This window comes from Oncorhynchus nerka, linkage group LG4, assembly GCF_034236695.1.
Source record: "Oncorhynchus nerka isolate Pitt River linkage group LG4, Oner_Uvic_2.0, whole genome shotgun sequence".
NCBI lineage: Eukaryota > Metazoa > Chordata > Actinopteri > Salmoniformes > Salmonidae > Oncorhynchus > Oncorhynchus nerka.
In genome coordinates, this window is record NC_088399.1 from 74,862,231 (window position 1) to 74,876,690 (window position 14,460).

The window sequence follows — 14,460 nt, forward strand, 5'->3', positions numbered from 1 at the left end:
ATAAATTGCAATGTCCGTACTGTGAGATGCCTAAGACAGTGCTACAGGGAGACAGGATGGACAGCTGATTGTCCTCGTAGTGGCAGACCACGTGTAACAACACCTGCACAGGATCGGTACATCCGAAAAACACATGCGGGACAGGTACAGGATGGCAACAACAACTGCCTGAGTTACACCAGGAATGCACAATCCCTCCATCAGTGCTCAGACTGTCCGAAATAGGCTGAGAGAGGCTGGACGAAAAATCCTAATAGTATCCGTAAAGTTCGTAGAAACAAGTCAAACAATGTTTATAATCAATCCTCAGGTTGTTTTTAGTCATAATAATCAATAATATTTCAACCGGACAATAACACCATCAATATAAAAGGTAAACAAGAAACCGCACTCTCGGTCGTGCGCATTAAAAAGCTCTGGGCCACTGCAGTGTCCACTCATTCAGAGAGGTCTTACTCATTCAGAGAGGTCTTACTCCCTCATTTTTCAGAATACAAGCCTGAAACCATTTCTAAAGACTCTTGACATCTAGTGGAAGCCATAGGAATTGCCATTTGAGTCCTAAATCAATGGATACTGTAATGGCATTCAATAGAAAACTATAAACGTTTAAAAAATCCCACTTCCTGGATACATTTTTCTCAGGTTTTCGCCTGACAAATCAGTTCAGTTATACTCACATACATTATTTTAACTGTTTTGGAAACTTTAGAGTGTTTTCTATCCAAGTGTTTTCTATCCATATTCTATCCATATGCATATCCTAGCTTCTGGGCCTGAGTAGCAGGCAGTTTACTTTGGGCACGCTTTTCATCTGGAATTAAAAATAGTGCCAGACAGGAATGTCAGTGTTCTGCCATGGCCAGCGAAGAGCCCGGATCTCAATCCCATTCAGCACGCTTGGGACCTGTTGGATCGGAGGCTGAGGGCTAGGGACATTCCCCCCAGAAATGTCCGGGAACTTGCAGATGCCTTGGTGGAAGAGTGGGGTAACATCTCACAGCAAGAACTGGCAAATCTGGTGCAGTCCATGAGGAGGAGATGCACTGTAGTACTTAATGCAGCTGGTGACCACACCCTTTGTTGAGGGACAAATTATTCCATTTTTGTTAGTCACATGTCTGTTGAACTTGTTCAGTTTATGTCTCAGTTGTTGAATCTTGTTATGTTCATCCAAATATTTACACATGTCAAGTTTGCTGAAAATAAAACGCCGTTGACAGTGAGAGGACGTTTCTTTTTTTGCTGAGTTTCGATTTTTTTTGTCAGTTTCGACCAGCCCAGAGTAATAAATGATGGTGTGGCCTTTCTGGCATTTGCCAGAATTGACAGACAGCCAATCCGCCCATGCTCACTCCCACATTTCCGAGCCTGTAAGTCAGCTGCCCTCTACCACCTCTTGAAGATGTCAGGGGAGCTCCAGTCTGATAGAGAACAGCCGTGTGGAACAATACATGTTTGAAGAAGATCATATATATATTTCAGCAGCCTTATTCTCCATAGACCTGCATGCCAAATTGGCCCAGGCAGGGTGTAGTAGGGCTGGGCTACAGATGCAGACAGACAGTGCTAGAGCTATTCTGTCCCGGTCTGGCGATGCAGGCAGCCATTGGAACTGCGTTTTCCACACCATGGCACTCAGGTTGGGAGGAGAGCATTCAAGCTGATATAATTGGTCTTGGTGACACAGGAAGAGAGGGTTTGATGCTATGGTAAGAGGGTAAGACTCATTCATAGTCAGACCAGGGATGGGTGATTGAAAGAGAGAAGAGGAGGCCATTGTTAGAAAGGATGTTCGGTCAGGGTTAGGGAGTTGAGAGGTTGAAAGGCGTGGAGGTTTTAGTGAGTCACACACTGGTTGGTTAAGAGGTGTGTGTGTATAGGTTGCAGGTGCTTGGCTGGTTGGGGCATTGCTCTGAGCGAAATCTTCAGATGAAACTGAGCATATGAATTGTGTTGAATAAAACAGCACCTTTTTCAATTATTCATCCCTCTAAAATACTCTGACCAGCTAATAGATATAGAGATGCAATACTGAGAGGAATCTGTAGGTAGAATTTAAGACTGTTATCAAATCAAATCAGTCAAACGTATTTTAGTCTGATGTGCAATTAAGCTTATTTTCACTGTCTAGGATGAGTGCAAGCTGTCAAATCACTTTTTTTTAATAGAAAGAGAAAACACATAGAAATGTTATTGACAGGAAATGTTGTTATTGAAGGAGTATGATTTACACAGCAATCCTTCCATCCGGCTTGTATTTAATAATGAGACCTTTTTGAGAATATCTTCAAAGTTCTGTTGTTTCACATGCAGACAAAGGAAAGTGAAGGTATGTTTTTTGTGTGGAGAAGAGGTTAGTAAAAATCTCCAATAGATTCCTCTATGCAGAAGATAATGAGGATAAATGCCATTGAATTTCCTCTCTACACACACGCAACACACACACACACACACACACACACACACACACACACACACACACACACACACACACACACACACACACACACACACACACACACACACACACACACACACACTCTCTCTCTTTCGCTCGCTCTTTCCCTCTATAATCACTGCATTCTCAACATAAAATACAATTTCTCACCGTTTAATTGCCCCATTAAAAGATTGTACCTCTAAGATCTGTCACATTATTGAGCCTCCAGCCTTACTAAGGAACGACCCCTGCTCTCACTTTAGTCAATTATCTAACCTTCACTTTCATAAAGTCACACTGGGTCTAATCTGCCCATAGACACAGGTCTAGGATCAGCTCACCATCCTTCAATCCTAACCTTTACCATTAAGCGTATAAAACTCATAACTGACCATAGATCATTGTCTTGGAGGGACTTCCTCCTCCTCAGCTGAAGTAACAGACTACAGACGTGACCTTTATCATGTAGACAATGTGACATGTTCTAGTGCCAGGGACAGAGAGGGTAGCTGGGGGAAGCAGACACCTCCGCTAAGGGGGGTGACGTGACAGAGTCTGGAGAGAGAGTTAGCTCTCAGCACTCTGATAGCCTCATACGATTTGAGTGTGTGTGTGTGTGTGTGTGTGTGTATGACAGGACACAGGAAAGAATGGTGTGGCCGTGGTGTGTGTCTGGAAGGGGGGGAGAGAGTGTGCATTCTTATAAGTGTGTGTGTGTGTGTGTGTGTGTGTGTGTGTGTGTGTGTGTGTGTGTGTGTGTGTGTGTGTGTGTGTGTGTGTGTGTGTGTGTGTACGTAGGTGCGTGTGTGTGTGAATGAGGCTGTTGAGTGGGCTATGTGTTAGACTGAAGGTGTAGACAGCATAGGAGAAGTCAATAGAATGCTCTTAAAGGAATGAACTACTTCCTCCCCTGGAGTCTGCAGTAACACCCTTCCACATACCTTCCAAGTTAGATATTCTGAAAAGACTGACGGTGAACTATAAACAGGGCTACCACCTTATTGTGGGAGATGGAATGAAATTCTATTATAATGATCACAATATATACATGAATGTTGTACATAGTTCCACCCATATACAGTGCCCTCTGGAATTCTTCAGACCCCTTGACTTTTTCCACATTTTGTTACGGTACAGCCTTTTTCTAAAATGGATAAAATAAAACAATCCCTCAGCAATCTACACACATTTTTGCTAATGTTTAAAAAAATCAAAAACAGAAATACCTTATTTATATGGAGTCCACCTGTGGTAAATTCAATTGATTGGACATGATTTGGAAAGGCATACACCTGTCTATATGAGGTCCGAACAGTTGACAGTGCATAACAGAGCAAAAACCAAGCCATGATGTCGAAGGAATTGTTCGTAGAGCTCCGAGACCGCATTGTGTCGAGGCACAGATCTGGGGAAGGGTACCAACAAATATCTGCAGCATTGAAAATCCCCAAGAACCCAGTGTCCTCCATCCTTCTTAAATGGAAGAACTTTGGAACCACCGAGACTCTTCCTAGAGCTGGCCGCCCAGCCAGACCTGAGCAATCAGGGAGAAGGGCCTTGGTTAGGTGAGGTGACCAAGAACCCGATGGTCACTCTGACAAAGGTCTAGAGTTCCTCTGTGGAGCTGGAAGAACCTTCCAGAAGAACAACCATTTCTGCAGCACTCCACCAATCAGGCCTTTATGGTAGAGTGGCCAGCCAGAAGCCACTCCTCAGTAAAAGGTATATGACAGCCTGCTTGGAGTTTGCCAAAAGGCACCTAAAAACTCTCAGACGATGAGAAACAAGATTCTCTGGTCTGATGAAACCAAGATGGAACTATTTAGCCTGAATGCCAAGCATCACGTCTGGAGGAAACCTGGCATCATCCCTAGGGTGAAGCATGGTGGTGGCAGTATCATGCTGTGGGGATGTTTTTCAGGGGCAGGAACTGGGAGACGAATCAGGATGGAGGGAAAGATGAATGGAGAAAAGTTCAGAGAGATCCTTGATGAAAACCTGCTCCAGAGTGCTCAGGTCCTCAGTCGGGGGTGAAGGTTCACCCTCCAACAGGACAACGACCCTAAGCAGACAGGCAAGACAAGGCAGGAGTGGCTTTGGGACAAGTCTCCGAATGTCCTTGAGTTCCCCAGCCAGAGACCGGACTTGAACCTGATCAGACATCTCTGGAGAACCCTGAAAATAGCTGTGCAGCAACACTTCCCATCCAACCTGACAGAGCTTGAGAGGATCTGCAGAGAAGAATGGAAGAAACTCCCCAAATACAGGTGTGCCAAGTTTGTAATGTCATACCCAAGTAGAATCGATACTGTAATCGCTGCCAAAGGTGCTTCAACAAATTACTGAGTAAAGGGTATGAATACTTATGTAAATGTATATTAAACAAACAAAAGAATATTAGCAAATATTTCTAGAAACTGTTTTTGCTTTGTATACGGTATTGTGTGTTGTTTGGTGAGGGGGGAAATGATTTAATCCGTTTTAGAATAAGGCTGTAATGTAACAAAATGTGGAAAAAGTCAAGGGGTTTGAATACTTTCTGAAGGCGCTATATAACTGTGAAATTGCTGTCATCTGAAGGGCTTTGCCTGTTCACGTAATTATATTTCTACGGTTCCACCACTTACAAAATCTAAATGTAAAAGCAGACTTTATGTTGAAAGAAAGACATGCACTGCTCAGGCATTTGACAGATGCTTGCCTGTAAATGTTTGCATGATCCGTCCCCACAGGGTGTGCAATGGGTGGGCTGTTTTATTTACTGGTGTGAAACAGACAAGCTAACATCAGGTCCGACCTGTCTCTGCTGCTCTACTAGACTGGGCATTAAACACACTATGGCTTAATTGCATTATCTGGCCCACAGAGCATGGTGTCGTGTGGGAGAAGTGGGAGAAGTGGGAGAAGAGAGAGAGAGAGAGAGAGAGAGAGAGAGAGAGAGAGAGAGAGAGAGAGAGAGAGAGAGAGAGAGAGAGAGAGGCAGAGAGACGAGAGGCAGGGTGGGATATATTGTTTGTGTGTCTAGACTGTCTATGGTTGAAGTTGATGAGGGGAAGTGAAGGGGGAGAGGAGGGGGAGAAGAGAGGGTGAGAGGAGAGGAGGGGATGGGATGACAGAGAGGAAGGAGAGAGGTGCAAAAGGATGAGAGAATTTAGCAAGAGTAGAGGTACTGTAAGAGAGGAGGAGGAGAGGAGAAAGGAACGGAAGGAAAGACAGAGGATGTCAGAGGATGTCAGAGGATGTCAGAGGAGGGTAAAGAGGGAGAAAGGAACGGAAGGAAAGACAGAGGATGTCAGAGGAGGGTAAAGAGGGAGAAAGGAACGGAAGGAAAGACAGAGGATGTCAGAGGAGGGTAAAGAGGGAGAAGGAAAGACAGAGGATGTCAGAGGAAGGAACGGAAGGAAAGACAGAGGATGTCAGAGGAGGGTAAAGAGGGAGAAAGGAACGGAAGGAAAGACAGAGGATGTCAGAGGAGGGTAAAGAGGGAGAAAGGAACGGAAGGAAAGACAGAGGATGTCAGAGGAGGGTAAAGAGGGAGAAAGGAACGGAAGGAAAGACAGAGGATGTCAGAGGAGGGTAAAAGGGAGAAAGAACGGAAGGAAAGACAAGGATGTCAGAGGAGGGTAAAAGGAAAGGACGGAAGGAAAGACAGAGGATGTCAGAGGAGGGTAAAGAGGGAGAAAGGAACGGAAGGAAAGACAGAGGATGTCAGAGGAGGGTAAAGAGGGAGAAAGGAACGGAAGGAAAGACAGAGGATGTCAGAGGAGGGTAAAGAGGGGGAAAGGACAAAGAGAGGATGGAGAACAGATTCACATCTCCACTGGTCAGACAGAGACATGGAACACATGCAGTATTGAACTTAACTCATAGTGAGAAAACCTTCAAGTTGCCACTCAGCAGTGCAGTGCTCTGCAAGATAGGCTAGTGCTCTCCAGTACTTGAGGCCCCTGTCCCCGCAGCTGATGAGAGTGCCAACGGGTACTCCAGTCCCATTAAGCGCACTCTCCCTCTCTCCTCCCATCGCTTCATATCTTTGCCCTCACATCTCCTCTCACCTCAGAGCTAAACGGCATAGATGATATAAGCACACTGAACTTTGGGGGTTCATTTTTAACCTTTCGATATATGTGTATTATTGTGTGCTTTGGCTCATTGTAGAGTTCTCGTTCGGGGTTGGGAGTTTATCATCTCACAAATTGCAATTGAATAAAATGGAATGATACCCTAGAGCAACATTTCAGAGATTGTCTATTGTATAGGCTAATCACCACACCACTTTTATAATCCTTAGTTAGCTCTCTGTGAATAAGACTAGAGGATTGTTTGTTATAGTATGGCTCCATTCATCGTGCTCAAGAAAGTAAACTTTACAGGAAGAGCCAGATGTCATTATTTATCATCTTACATCTCATTTATTTATGAAACAGAAAAAGAATGGAATTCTCGGTTGAATTCTTCTTGAATTATTTAGACTGAAATGGTTAATTCCATACAAGGCCTCGGAAGATCTCGGCTCTGTTCTGTTTAATACTTTATTATCTTTCCTAAACCGAAAACGCAGGAGAAAGGAAGAGAGAGGGAAAAGTAGTTTATCCATCCTGGACCCTATAATTGTTCTTCAACTCTTATTTAGGAAGTGTTTATGGAACATTTTAGGATGCCTAAAATTCGTGAAGTTCTGTTGAATAATTTATTGTTTTTGACAACTTAAGGTTTGTGGGATATTGTAGGATTTTAGGGTGGGAAAGCTTTTGCTGTAGGTCTATAATGTTATTTCTTACTAAATTGGCTTGATGCAACGACATTAATGAAGCATCGTATAAAGTGATAATTATATGACGGGTGGGATAATTCAAAGAATCAAAATAAGTCCATGATGTAGGCCTTTACTATATATATTTACAAGATGTTTACCTGATCGAATTTGAACTGATTTGTATCAATATTATTCATCCATTCGATTTCTCTCATGCCATGTATTATTCAAACCGTTGAAAAGTCTCACTCAACCCTCGGGTTGAATGGCATCACGTCATGGATCTCTTAAAATGTTAGGCCTAGGCTACTCCTATCCCTTCAGCGGGAAAATACGAAGATATTGCATGAAGTCAGTGGAGATAAAGCTATTAGATTAAGAAGTGTGTTAAGGAGCTCAACTCTTCGCTAATGGAGTATATTCTATAATGGAGTATATTTTATCATGACCCGTTTAGAGAGCGGTGGATGCGCAGCTCATGGTCCCAGGTTGATGCAGTCAAAAGCCGCCTAATGAAAAGAGACGCATCGCTGATTGCTGCTATATCTGGGCCCGCTGTGGAAGTGGCATCGATTTAACAATTTAGCAGCCCTGTCCTCTGTGTTGGAATTAGTCACGGCTCAACGATGCCCAGCTTGCCGCCTTTTACACACACACACACACACATAAATGAGGGAGAAATATCCTACACTCTCTCTCGCACTCCAAGGTGCATTAATTGAGGAACTATATGTGCAAAAATGTAGTCTTGGAGGAAATTGAAAGATCAATACAAAATATAAAATAAACCTAGAAATATAATAGGTAAAAATATGGTTATTATTATATACATATATATATATATTGCATGTCATTACTAGACTATGATATATGTGCATGTGATTTAGTAGATGTTGGTTTACGCGACACAATTTCAGCACCATGGAGAGCGAACACAAGGCACCCATAAAGGTTCATCCTTTCAATTTTGCCTTAATAACACATTTAAGATAGTTGCATTTGCAAAACGTAGGCTACAGGCTGGTCAACAACGTACCCTGTTTCAGCACCATGGAGAGCGAACGCAAGGTGAAATCACACTCAACAGAGAACATCATTCTGCAAAAAAAAACAATTGTTTATTTCCGTGACTCATCAACTGCAATCGGACTTTAGTGCAAGAAGTGTGAAATACGTCTATCAGATGTGATCATAAGCAAAACATACTGTATATTATGCACTACTTGGTTTAAGAGGAAACATTGTGCTGTCATGCTTCAGGTTATTATAAGAGGTCTGGAAAAGGTGTACACCACTAGGATACTCTGTGTCCCCACTTCCCAGATCATAAAACAACATATTATCAGTGTGTTTTAGTGATTCAACAATCCAGAACTTTTTAATCTGTTGAATGTGGGGGATCATTTTACTGGGAGAATGGGTAGGCTACTACTTTGCTTTTCTTAGTGTCCAAAGGGATTGAATCCCTCTTTTTTCCACTCATTTAAAAATGCATTTAAAGTGAAAGTAGTCTGAATTAGATATTTATGCAAACCGTCATTGTTCTGATGTTTGTCATTATAACGTCATTATACTGCCGTTTATGTGCATTCATGTATTGACATTTTTCTAAAACAAAAAAAGGCATTGGAAGCATGTAGTATCATAAGGAGTTCAGATAGCCTTCTGCTCAGGTTGAGTTAATTCAAATGGTGAGAGGATAGCAGTCTCTGTATGTCTCTCTAAGGAAGTCGATACATACTGCAAAGACGAGGTAACATGTTCAACAGAGTTCTGCCGTCCATCGCCTATCCATTTAACCCAATCCACACCCTGTCCATGGCTGACTTGGACAGCACAGGTTTAAAGGAACTCTGTCTGAACAGGGGGTCGTGGAATACCCCGTCCACCCAATCTCTCAGAGTAGCCACTGGCGAGTCCTGCTGCTCAGCCGCCCTCACCTTCAGGTTGGGTACTTCGGTCAGATACCCCCCTGGGGAGAGGGCCTCGCTGGGGGTGGCTGTGTGCATGCATGGAGGGAACTCAGGTTGGATAGCAGCAGTTTGTGCAATGGACCAGATGTTAGGTTTGCTGCTCTCTGTACTTCGCAGGTCCCGTTGAGTGTAGAATGAGTTGGTTGTTCGGTCGTGGTCTGGTGTGTTTTTGAGGCAATCTGCTGACTGTGGCAATCGTTCATTCCCGTGTCGGAGTGTGTCTGGGGTATGTGTGAGTGGGCTGTTGGAAGGGTCTTTGGGGTGGTGGCGCTGGTCCGGTGGTGTGTGTACTGGGGTGTCTTTGGTGTGAAACGGGTGTTTAGGGTCGCAGTCAGAACCATCTGACTCCAGCAGATCAAAGTCCTCCAGTTCACTCTGTTTTAGGTCCACACACCTCCCCGTTACAGAGTCTACAACCAAAAAATACAAAGACGTTTTAACAATCACAAAATTGACAGGACGGATAGAAAGCAACTTCCATATAAATGAATGGGAAGCCATTTTAACAGCCAGATCACTCGTGATACAGGTCAGTATTCGACGTCCATCCATGTCTGTGGATGTCAGGAGATGACGTGGAAACCAGCCACTTGGGGAAACAGTAAGCATCTGCCTCTGATTCCAACGGTTGAACATTTGAATCCTGCGATAGCCTATCCCAAACCTTAACACTATACCTTAACCATTCAGAGTTAATGCCTCACCTTAAGAATTTGGAGTTAATGCCTGAACTTAACCATAAACACTTCGAAATTTGATGTTTGGAACAACTTCCAAATTTCAAGTTTGAGAAACATGGATGAACATCTGATTCTGAGTTGACTGTGAGAGCGGGTAGCATGTTAATGGGTTCGTCTAGTTAATTATATAAATCTATGGTACACATGCACTCACCATCAACATCTATCTCGCGTTTAATTGGCTCCTCCTCTTGCGATCCCTCCACACCATCACTGTCATCTTCACAGCCCCTCTCATCAGAGCTTTTATTGGCTCGTGGTGACCATGTGACTTTGTTCTCCTTCTTCAACCTCCGCCGTGCATTGGCAAACCACGTGGACACCTGAATGAACAAACACATTAATAAATCATTACATATTTGATCAATTCCCAAGCCTACTGTTGTGGCCCTGAGCACGGCACTTAACCCCTAAACCTGCTCCAGGGGCATCGTATGTATGTGTATTTGGGTCTTTAGGAGGCTTTAGGATAAAGCAGAAGACACATTTCTGTGGGATGTAATCTTCTTCTGTGATTAACCAGTGCCTAGTACTCCTCGATCGAGCATGTACTGTTACACATGATAAGTTCAGAAGAGCTCCAACTAACATATTCATCCCCAAACACTGAGCCAGTTGTTACCTGTGTAAGTGTCATCTTGGTGATGATGGCCAGCATGATCTTCTCTCCCTTGGTGGGATACGGGTTCTTCTGGTGCTCCTGCAGCCAGGCCTTCAGAGTGCTGGTGGTCTCCCTGGTGGCGTTCTTCCTCCGTGCTGCGGCACTGTCCACAGATGACCCATACCTGGGAGAAGCGAGGTGAGGGGAGTGGTGTCAGAATAGGAGTGAATTTGACAGAGAAACTCTTCCAAATATTGCATTTTTCACATTATGTTGAATGGATCTAATATGTGCTGGAGCTTCGTTTTCAAATATTGTATTTTTTCCTCCTTGTACTTGGTGTTTGACATATATGTTCAAGAGATATACATGTGTAGATGGAACTATGTTATGCATCAATGCCTTATTCCTATTTCTCATATTTAGATCATATTTTGATGTTTACAAGAATTACAAGTTATTTAGAAACAGATAACATAGTAGTAGACATACCCATATCGGTCATATGGATACTGCCCAAATGCGTAATCATATGGATAGTATGCAGGGGTTTGAGAGGCCCCCACATGTGCAGACGCTCCATCTTTGGACTCCAAGGTTCCCTGCAGATATGAAATCAAAAGACTTTCATTGACATAACTTGACAAAACCTTTCAAAAACGGAGTCAATTATGTTTTGTTTAGTCTACTTTGCTCACCACAGATATGGATCAGTCCAGTGCGCACGAATTGGACAAAGGTTTGTCCTTTTTTATTTTCGCTGACATGACCAATTAAATGAAAAAAGAAGATAAAAAGAAAAAAAGAAGAAGGAAAGTCAATATAGGGAAAAAAAGCCTACCTACCCTGGCATACAGAGCTGTTGCGTCGCCTCCGCAGGTGCCATAGTACCCTTGGCTCTTTCCATAGCCAGCTCCATACACACCCAGACCTATAGCCGGGGTTGGTATCTCCTGGCCCGGGGAGCCGAGCAGCCTGCTCTCGTACGCTGGGCACCGAAGAGGCTGGGGAGAGGGATGCGTCACACCTGAGTCCAGGAGAGACCTTCCGCCAGGCTCGAAGCAGCTGGCCAAAGAGCTCGTGCTCATGAGGAACTGGCGCGAAAACAAGAAAACATTATTTAGTACAAATATAGACAATACGCAATACATGAGCACAAAACGAAAAAGGCTACCAATAAATCACAGTTATTTTGTAAAAATAAAAAAAACGTAGGCTATATGATGTATCTGCAAAACCGGAGACACTAGCTTATGAAGTACAGAAACAAACAATGTTTTCCTTCACCACACGTTCAAGTTTCTTCTAATTGAGTGAAAAACGCATTACCTGGTGTGTGGGTGAATAGGGGTATCCTAGCTGCGGGTAAGCCATGATATCAAACATCAGTGAATGGCGGCAAACTTTAAAGGATCAAGCACCAGCACAATGTCCAACTGTCACTCATCAATGCATCAGGATCAAGTAGCCCGTAGACGCTGATCTAAGGTCAGTTCCGAAGAAAGAATCTGGGTAAGTTACACGTGTGCTAGATCTGTGCGTAAAGGTAACTTTGACTAAATCAAATCAACACCAAGACACACTGCTTTCCACTGCGGGTAACGTGCCGGCACCCAATATTTGGTTTGTAATGAACAGTCTGCTTCAGCTGTTCTTCGGCTCTTCTATTGAGGTATGAGAGAAATATCAGCTATAGAGCAATTCTCCCTTGGGATGTTTTTTTGGGGATGGCTCAGGTGTCCAAGTCGGTTGACGGTTGGTGACGCGCTGAATTAATGAATATGTTTACCGTCCAGTCAGTCTGGTGAAACACATTATTTGCAGTCCAAAGAGGCAGGGATGTTGTGATCTATGATCCACAAACCAACCATGCCACTCCTGATGCGCTCTCTGCTTTTAACTCGCCTGTCTCTCTGACGTCACATGGACTCCGGCGTGCACAACTACTGGTCATCTCCTTCAGCATATTTAGTTCAGGACCTTCGATTTAGCCTCGTTTTGTGGAGAAATACAAATGTGTAAAATAATACACTATATATTAAATCAATTAAAAGTGGTCAAAATGCATCATCGAGTTAGAAAAGCCTACTTTCATTGAGAAAACAAAAACGAAGGTATAGGCCTAAATTCCTCCGAATTATTTTGAAGAATAAACGTATCAAAGTCTGCTTTCGTTGAACTACAAGACAGGAAAGAAAATACAACTATATAACTCTGGGCAGTTTCTCCAAACTGTCTAAAACCATAGACTCCTTCCCGTTATTGCCGGTGTCTGTGAACGACAGACCTGCTCGCTTAACGATTTTTGTTTCCACACGAGCGCACACACCGCCCCGGGGTCCCGGTAAATATAATGAGGATGTGTTCAAATCGCTCCCTTCCTCCCTCCGACACACACACACACACACACACACACACACACACACACACACACACACACACACACACACACACACACACACACACTACATCAGAGGTGGAACAAGGAATGATGTGAAAGCTCTATCGCAGATGATTGATGACTATGAGATGATATTAGCATAATAGCTTTTTATTCCTGTAGTTTAGATAACATGTCACCTCAATGAAATTACCTCCTGACTCCTGATCAAGCTGTTATAGTGGTGAGGAGATTATAATAGCCAGGTCTGAACGAATTAATCAAACAATAAGCACGTCTCTTATCTTGAGAGGGCATCATTTCCAACTCAGTGGCTGTGATGATGATAAATTCAAAGTTGCCCTGGAAGAGGAAATGCTATTCATATTATGATTTAGCTGTATTATACATGATTGTTTACCTGTTTTTTAATTACTAAAGGTCAAATTGTAATTATATCCTAATAAGATGTGTGTTTGTGTGTGTGTGTGTATGTGTGTGTGTGTGGGTGTGTGTGTGTGTGTGTGTGTGTGTGTAAGAATCACACTATCAGAGTAATTCTTAACAGATCAATGTCATCTCTCCCTAGAGACTATCCAAACACGTCATCCTTAATAAAAACACTTGACATGAGATTTTACTGATATAACAATACTGTAACTGTATCTGTCATTACTAATCTAAAGCATTAAAGATGATGAGTATCTCATCTCTCTCTCCCCGTCTCTTGCTCACTCAACTCTCTCGGTCTTCCTTTCTCCCCCCTCTCTCATCTCTCTCCTGCTCTCTCCCTCCTCGCTCATTCTCCCCCTCTCCCTCCTCTCTCATCTCTCTAATCTCTCTCCCCCTCTCCACCCTCTCTCATTCTCTCCCCGTCTCCCTCCTCTCTCATTCTCTCCCCCTCTTCCTCCTCTCATTCTCTCCCCCTCTCCATCCTCTCTCATTCTCTCCCCGTCTACCTCCTCTCTCATTCTCTCCCCCTCTTCCTCCTCTCATTCTCTCCCCCTCTCTCCCTCCTCTCCCCTGCTCTCTCATCTCTCTCCTGTTCTCTCCCTCCTCTCTCATCTCTCTCCTGCTCTCTCCCTCCTCTCTCATTCTCCCCCTCTCCCTCCTCTCTCATCTCTCTTCCCCTCCTCTCTCTTCTCTCTCCCCCTCCTCTCTCATCTCTCTCTCCCTCCTCTCTCATCTCTCTCATCTCTCTCCCCCTCTCCATCCTCTCTCATTCTCTCCCAGTCTCCCGTCTCCCTCCTCTCATTCTCTCCCCCTCTTCCTCCTCTCATTCTCTCTCCCTCTCTCCCTCCTCTCTCCCTCCTCTCTTATCTCTCCCTTGCTCTCTCCCTCCTCTCTCATTCTCTCCCCCTCTCTCCCTCCTCTCTCCCTCCTCTCTCATCTCTCTCTTGCTCTCTCCCTCCTCTCTCATCTCTCCCTTGCTCTCCCCCTCCTCTCTCCTCTCTCTCCCCCTCTCTCCCTCCTCTCTCCCTCCTCTCTCATCTCTCCCTCCTCTCTCATCTCTCCCTTTCTCTCTCCCTCCTCTCTCATCTCTCCCTTGCTCTCTCCCTCCTCTCTC

At 44.0% G+C, this 14,460-nt stretch overlaps 1 protein-coding gene across 1 annotated transcript; it reads right to left on the minus strand.

Moving 5' to 3' along the window:
* Positions 1-8,338: 8,338 nt before the first annotated feature.
* On the minus strand, positions 8,339-11,887 carry LOC115128800 (iroquois-class homeodomain protein irx-4-A-like). The gene is made up of 6 exons (XM_029658927.1): positions 11,843-11,887; positions 11,359-11,607; positions 11,006-11,115; positions 10,535-10,697; positions 10,067-10,235; positions 8,339-9,582 (listed from the first exon to the last, which is right to left on the minus strand). The coding sequence occupies exons 1-6, from the start codon at positions 11,885-11,887 to the stop codon at positions 8,987-8,989; spliced, it is 1,332 nt and encodes a 443-aa protein (XP_029514787.1). The 3' UTR covers positions 8,339-8,986.
* Positions 11,888-14,460: the final 2,573 nt, after the last annotated feature.

Excerpts from the sequence above, each read along its gene's own strand:
- LOC115128800 (XM_029658927.1), bottom strand. The coding sequence starts at position 11,887 with ATGGCTTACCCGCAGCTAGGATACCCCTATTCACCCACACACCAG. Across the intron at positions 10,698-11,005 it reads TATCCATATGACCGATATGG|GTATGGGTCATCTGTGGACA; the intron begins GTATGTCTACTA and ends CGCTTCTCCCAG. Across the intron at positions 9,583-10,066 it reads ACGCGAGATAGATGTTGATG|ACTCTGTAACGGGGAGGTGT; the intron begins GTGAGTGCATGT and ends TTTTGGTTGTAG.